This window comes from Hyalella azteca, unplaced genomic scaffold (genome assembly GCF_000764305.2).
Source record: "Hyalella azteca isolate HAZT.00-mixed unplaced genomic scaffold, Hazt_2.0.2 contig15442, whole genome shotgun sequence".
In the NCBI taxonomy this organism is placed as follows: Eukaryota; Metazoa; Arthropoda; class Malacostraca; order Amphipoda; family Hyalellidae; genus Hyalella; species Hyalella azteca.
In genome coordinates, this window is record NW_025945296.1 from 740358 (window position 1) to 747048 (window position 6691).

The 6691-nt window shown below is 40.8% G+C and overlaps 1 protein-coding gene across 1 annotated transcript; it reads right to left on the reverse strand.

The window, feature by feature from the left end:
- Positions 1-2123: 2123 nt before the first annotated feature.
- LOC108664579 (NADH dehydrogenase [ubiquinone] 1 beta subcomplex subunit 11, mitochondrial) lies at positions 2124-5101 on the reverse strand (the record flags this gene model as incomplete). The annotated part of the gene is given in 2 exon segments (XM_018151193.2): positions 2124-2341; positions 4968-5101. Coding segments are annotated over 2 exon segments (285 nt in total), but the record flags the coding sequence as incomplete, so codon positions are not given.
- Between the last annotated feature and the right edge of the window lie 1590 nt (positions 5102-6691).

The window sequence follows — 6691 nt, forward strand, 5'->3', positions numbered from 1 at the left end:
ATTTTTGAAATGGGTTTCATGAATCATGCTCATATCGAAAATTTGTGCCTTCCTGCAGAGCATCTTATTTCAAATAACTGTGATATTGCGAAGTGTTACCAGTTTGGCTGTGCCGTATTTTACGGCTCTGCCGTGTTGCACGGCTCTGGCGGACGGTGGCGGGTGCCACGACTTTGACGTGTGCCACGACTCTGGCGTGTGCCACGGCTCCACCGTGCCTTGTTCTCTTCAACAGGTTTGCTGTCCATGCTACAAATTCCTGTCTTGGGGCTACATGGACGTGTCTCCAAAACTCCCATTAAACAACAACTAGAAGAAGAAGAACATCGCCGTTAGGTGATTTGGAATTAATATTCAAAGTTACGTTGTAATCTTTTCAGAAGTTTAGAAACTATTTTAAGTTCACTGCTAATTTTGACCCGTATAAGTTGGAAACGAAGGCGAAATCGAATAACTAATTACGAGCTAAACATGACCTTTAGGTCATATTAACGCATGCACATCAGTTTCAACGAGCTGCGTGCATTAGTTTGGGAGATATTTTATGTGCACTCTGAATCTTGCAGACCGGCCGGAGTATTGTCCGAGAGGCCTGACTGTTCTGCACCTGGCCTTAACTCATGTTCCCTCGACTCTCAAAAAAAAAAAAAAAAAAAAAAAACACTGACCAATCTAACCTCATTGGCTTCAGGAAGAAAGAAAAGTGGAAAAATGTTCAGACAGAGCCGGTTATTGGCTGCAAGGAGGCGAAGAGTCGCGGTAACCTTAGTAGGTTAGGCCAGACGCAGAAAAGCCTGCTTAAGCAGTGGCTGTGGAGTTTCGGCTTTAGGTTTTGAACAGTACGAGACTGGATAGGCTTACAGTGTCCAGCGTGCACTGCGACTTCAATCTGTGACCCACGATGGGTCTCCATCAGGGCAACCTAAGCCTTCCACAATTTTGTTGGTTGGTACTTTAAATATCCTTGGCGATGATCAGGTCTAAAACTAGTTTCAGTAACGTAGGACTCCTAATATATGCATGTTCTACACGAGACTTAGCTTGCTAGTGTCAGGTCTGTTCTTGATGGTGTTCAAGGTCAGTGCCTCTCTTGGTAATTGGTATTGGAGTTCGACAAAGAATTTATTCTACTAACATACATGCTTATCTTATCTTCGTCTCACTATCACAGAGGACAAAAGTTTGCTTCACCAGTCTTGCAGTATTTCACTAAATAGGTAAAAACTTCAAGAGAAAATAGCCAAAATAAAATTGCCTGAAGGCGTCAATTGCCTAATTGCGTCAATCAACCTATGTTGCTAATGAAAATTCGACAAATCAATCACTCCAGTTGAAATCTCATACTTGAATAGCTCCCACACTCCTGCTAGAATTAGAAACTTGGAAATTAGACTATTAGCTTTCCATAGCATTTAGTTTGTAAATAAAATATCAATAGGCATTTTGATATTATGATACTGAGGAGAGAGACAAACCAGTGCAGAAATGCCCTGGCGGACCAGCAGACTCAGTAATATTTGAACGATGTAAGTTTGTTGACAAGAAAACCATTCGAAGCAGGGTTAAGGTTGACCTTCATGCTATTTTCAGGTTAATTCAACAGGTTCAGAAATTATTGAATAATTCAATCTTCAGCTTGAATATTCAATGGGATCAGTTTTCTCATAAAAACACCAACATTATTTGTTTTCTGGTATAATTATCACCAAGAGCTTGTTCCTTATGGAACAAAAAGATTATTTAACGCTTTCAAGTATGTATATACAAGTAGAATTCATTAAGTAAAACATTATTGAGGTACAGTGGCAGCAATAAAAATCAAAGTCGAGTTTTAAATGATTTGCTGAAATAATATTTCAATCAATATCAAGATGAACAGTTCAAAAATTGAAAGTAATTGATAGAATTAAACACCTTCAAAATAAATCAATCTTAGAATGAGGATGAAATTAATGAAATTTTTAAGCAAGTCTCTCATAACAAAATATAATTTAGAATTCATACGCCCAAGTCGAAAGCACATTAACACTTCAGATTTTTTCCTGCAAACAATTCTTATTTTACAAAGGAAGTCCTAAGGAACATTTTCCCGCCACAACTTTTTGAAATAACATAGCAGACGGTCTTAATTATCATATTTATTTCCGCTACGAAGCAATAATACAAGAGGGACAACCCGGGGCTGTCATCTTAGATGATGATCTCCATATCACCGAGCTCTTCCTCGGACGGCAGCTCGACCTGATCCTCGGGCACCAGATTGCGGTCGATGTGCGGCAGCCCTGCGGACTCCCGACGCCGGATCTCAAGGTATGCTTCTCGTATGGCCCAGTCGTGCATCCTGCAACACAGCCATTAATGTATCACATGGCAGGACTCGCCCAGTCATGCATCCTGCAACACAGCCATTAATGTATCACATGGCAGGACTCGCCCAGTCGTGCATCCTGCAACACAGCCATTAATGTATCACATGACAGGACTCGCCCAGTCGTGCATCCTGCAACACAACAATTGGAGTCATTCAAGAACTGACAGAGGGATGGGTGCTGATGAACATTGCGTTTGAAACACCAGATTATTCGGCTCCTGGGTAAGATGGAATCCCTGCAGTGTTATACTGAAAAAATGTGTCGGTGTACTATAAGTCCCTCTGACTTTGCTCTGGAAAACATCATTGAGAGAAGAAAACGTCCCTATTTACCGAAAATTAGGGCTAATAACTCCAGTCTATAACTTAAGTGCGAAAGACAAACCCTCAAATTGCAGGCCTATTACATTAACATCATCATGTAGTAATCAAGGTGTATAAGAAGGTCGTGGCCAAAAGGTTGGTGCAGTACATGGAGGAGCTGCCCTTGTCAACAGAAGGCAACACGGTTTTAGACGAAATCGCTCCTACTTGTCTCAGTTACTGGAGCATCACCACCAAATCCTGGCCATGCTGGAGGAGCTGGCTGGGGTGCGTGGTGTATTTTACATCGCAAAAGCGTTTGACAAAGTTGACAATTGAGTGCTCTTTAAATTAAATTAATTAATTAAAAAATAACGACTACTGGGGGTCGGGGGTGAATTGGTGGCATGGATTCACACTTTCCTAACTGAAAAACTATAAGCTGTCGTTTTTGGAGGCTTCAGATCGAGCGAACTAGGGTGAAGAGTGGAGTACTCGGTTTACGGCCCAAACCTCTTCCTCATCCACATTGCCGACATAGATGTGGCAGTGAACCACGCCTCTGCATGTCATTCGAGGACGACATCAGGATACTAATAACTATTATAGACAGGACTGACTGTGAGAGTTTGCAAGAAGACCTCTCTGCAATATATGACCGGGCCCAAGTGAACAATATGCAGTTCAACGGAAGTAAGTTTCAGACTCTGAAATACAGAGGTAGCGAAAGAGCTGGTATGCAGCACCGCTACCTTGCGCGTGACTGCTCAGAAATCGGAGAAAAGCGACTCGTTCGCGAGCTAGGCGTATTGATGAATACTCGATCACGTTTGGTGATGACATAGTGGCAATAACCGCAAGAGGTAGGCGACAGATGGGGTGGATCTGGCGAACGTTCAGAACAAGAGAAGCGGAACCGATGATCACCCTCTTTATAGAGTCCATGTAATTACCTATCCTTGAATACTGCTGCCAGCTCTGTACTTCGTTCACACTCGGCGCAGTGCAGCAACTGGCAGGGGAGGGGGGGGGGGGGGGGGCGGGAGAGGTATGTCATTCTGTACACATGAAAAATAACCGGAACATCACCAAGCTTTGTGGGCGAGACTTTCAGGATTTAAACATAACAAGACGAGAGAAGGAGGAGACTGTACAGGATTCCCCCATTACGTAACAGATCTGCGGCGAGATTTCAATCCCTGTGGGAAGGACGTTTTTCCGTGGCAGGGCCGAGGCTGTTTAACGTCCTAACAAATGATGCAAGAGAGGCCGAGTTCACCCTGGAGACCTTCAAGAGACGACTGGACGTGTTCCTGGGCACTAGGTATCTCAGATTGACCGCCTCAGCACCACTACTGGCGGCGAGAAGCAAGCAACAGCATCGTGCATCAGCTGGCTCAAATGAGGGCGGATGAGCGACAATCAGAGGCGGCGATTCATCGTGGTCTGGAACTGCTACGTCCGAAACATATACTAAGGGCACTGAGGTTGTAACCGAGAATGCAGGCGTGACAAACTTGTTGCCCACATAAACATGGTCGAACATAATTTGCTGCCGGTGCCAAGAAGTCGCCAACCAAATTAATTCAGTTTTTGTTGTTGAGTTGGTGCCAGTTGCAACAAAGGCACAATTTGATAAGGCATCTATGGAGACAGACATACTGTTTTTTCTACACAATGCTGCATGGTCCGCCAGTGAACAGTAACTATAAATTTGGGTTTAGTCAGCAAACATATGTGTAGTCACATCATGTGACTAGATTCTTCGCAAAAAGCTAATAAAATATAATAAAAAGAGAACCAGGCTGAGGACTGAGCCCTGTGGTAAAATGAAGCCCTGTGTGACTGACGATGGCGTAAAAGAACAGAAGCTGTGACAAAGGCTTTTGAGGCTATTGCTGAGGTAAAACTCCAAAATAACACACACAGGCCACACAAGACATCAAGTCGTTGCAATGAGGTGACATGATCAATAATTTAAAATCAATTTTTACCATCAGAAATAGGCATAATTCTAAATCTATGCTTGGAAAATTATACTTTACAATCGTGTCAAATGGTAGATTTAAATGAATTGAAGCTTGAAGAAATACAAACTAGTACAAAAAGTTGTTTTTTGAAAGACAAAGACACAGAAACGAGCATAAGTCAACATGAAATCAATAGAACAAAAATAAATACAAACTTATCAATAAACAATGATGCAAAATTCTACATTCATATCAAGAAATTTAATAAGAAAATGAACATGAAATACATAATATTCCAGAAGATAAACATCATGAAATCTTACTGTGAAGAAGGGCAATAAGCGATGAAGTAGCCACCAGTTACCATCATCAGGGTGACCAAGCAAAAGAAGAACACGTGTATGAAGGTGGCGTCCTGTTCTCTGTCATTTGGGTCCCAGCCCCAGCTCACCCAGTGCTGCAACATAACACAAATTCAATCTTCAGAAGATTAGCAACAAAAATGGCAGTACTGAATTTAAAATTCTATCAGCCATTTTGATTTTACAGGCGAAAATTCCCATACAACGAAAAAAAACCAGCTGTCATATAGCATGTAAAATAAGTTTTTGAATTTTAGAGTCACAATTATACATTATTAGCAAAAATGACATGTCAAATCAAAAAATTGAAAACATGAGCTAGTTTTTGTTAAAAAATTATATATATTCTGCATAAATTAAGCAAAGACTTGTTCTGCACATCCTTTTGCATGGCAAAACTCAGCTGACCAAATTTGGCATGAAAAAATTACTGCAACAGCTCCATTTGCTCCAGACAGAAATGCAGGCAAGGTTTGTTCACAAAATGTAGCTAAAAATAAGCTCCTAAAATTAGCATTCTAAAATTGCAAGTAAAAATATCCTGTTTGGATATACTGGCACATATGGTCATTGCTCAAAAAAGGATAGCTCTGATGATAAGCAAATTTTTTGGGAGCCATGTTCCTTGATTCTCCTTTTAGTTATTAGTCAGTTTATTCATATAATGATAAATCAGATATAACAATAATTGTACATTCTTAATTATTGATGTCATTTCTCTTTGGTTTCTCTTACCAGTATCCCATTTGATTTAATACAGAATCATTAGTAGAAGTAAAGGGAAATCAGTTGGTATATATGACAAGATTATGTTTTCAACTTGATTAACTTTCAAAAATTATTCACTTATGAAAATCTGTTCATCTTCCAAAGATACCATAACTTGGTGTTGAATTGTCATTCAACAGAATTAGAGTTAGTGCATAGAAGATAGTACATTGCAATGCATTTCCAAAATTGATAGAATGTTGTTGTAATGTCAATGAGAGCCTGCATTCTTAAGGACACTCAATTTACATGATGTATTAATCTCTCATTATTTTTCAGATCCTTAAAGAACAGAAGCAGGCATGGACGAGGACATGGAACTGAAAGCAGGCATGTTGAAGAGAGGCCTAGGCCTGTTCTAACCGCACCTGTGTGCTACCGTCTGACCATGCGTGTTTGCTACGATCTCACTGCACCTGTAAGCTGTGATATCCCTGCACCTTTTCGTTACAGCCTCACTAGGCCTGTTTGCTACGGTCTTATGCACCCATTTGCAAAGGTCTGTACCGATTGGGACTCTTAAGCTTTACCTATGTAACAATATTGAGGATCTATCAATTACTGATGGATTTACATAAGGAAGTGCTGGGGCGCTAACAAACCAAATCACTAGGACAATAAAGAAGCTTTGTCTTGCATCAGGACAATGCCTCTCCTATGCTAATACCATTCATTCTTGTACACCATTTTGCCTCGATTAAATTGTCAAATTTGCCTCTGAACGTATTTTTTCACTTGGTAATTTATACATGTGTATTGGGTAAGTCAGGGTTATCTCCCAAGACCTGGTTTCCTGAGTTCCCAGAAGTCTCCTGCCAGCTGGTAAAGATGCTGCGATGCATGATGGAGAAGTTCGAGTTTAACTTTTCAAATATGAGTGCAACTGTGAACCACAAATTTTGTGCACCAATTAGCCG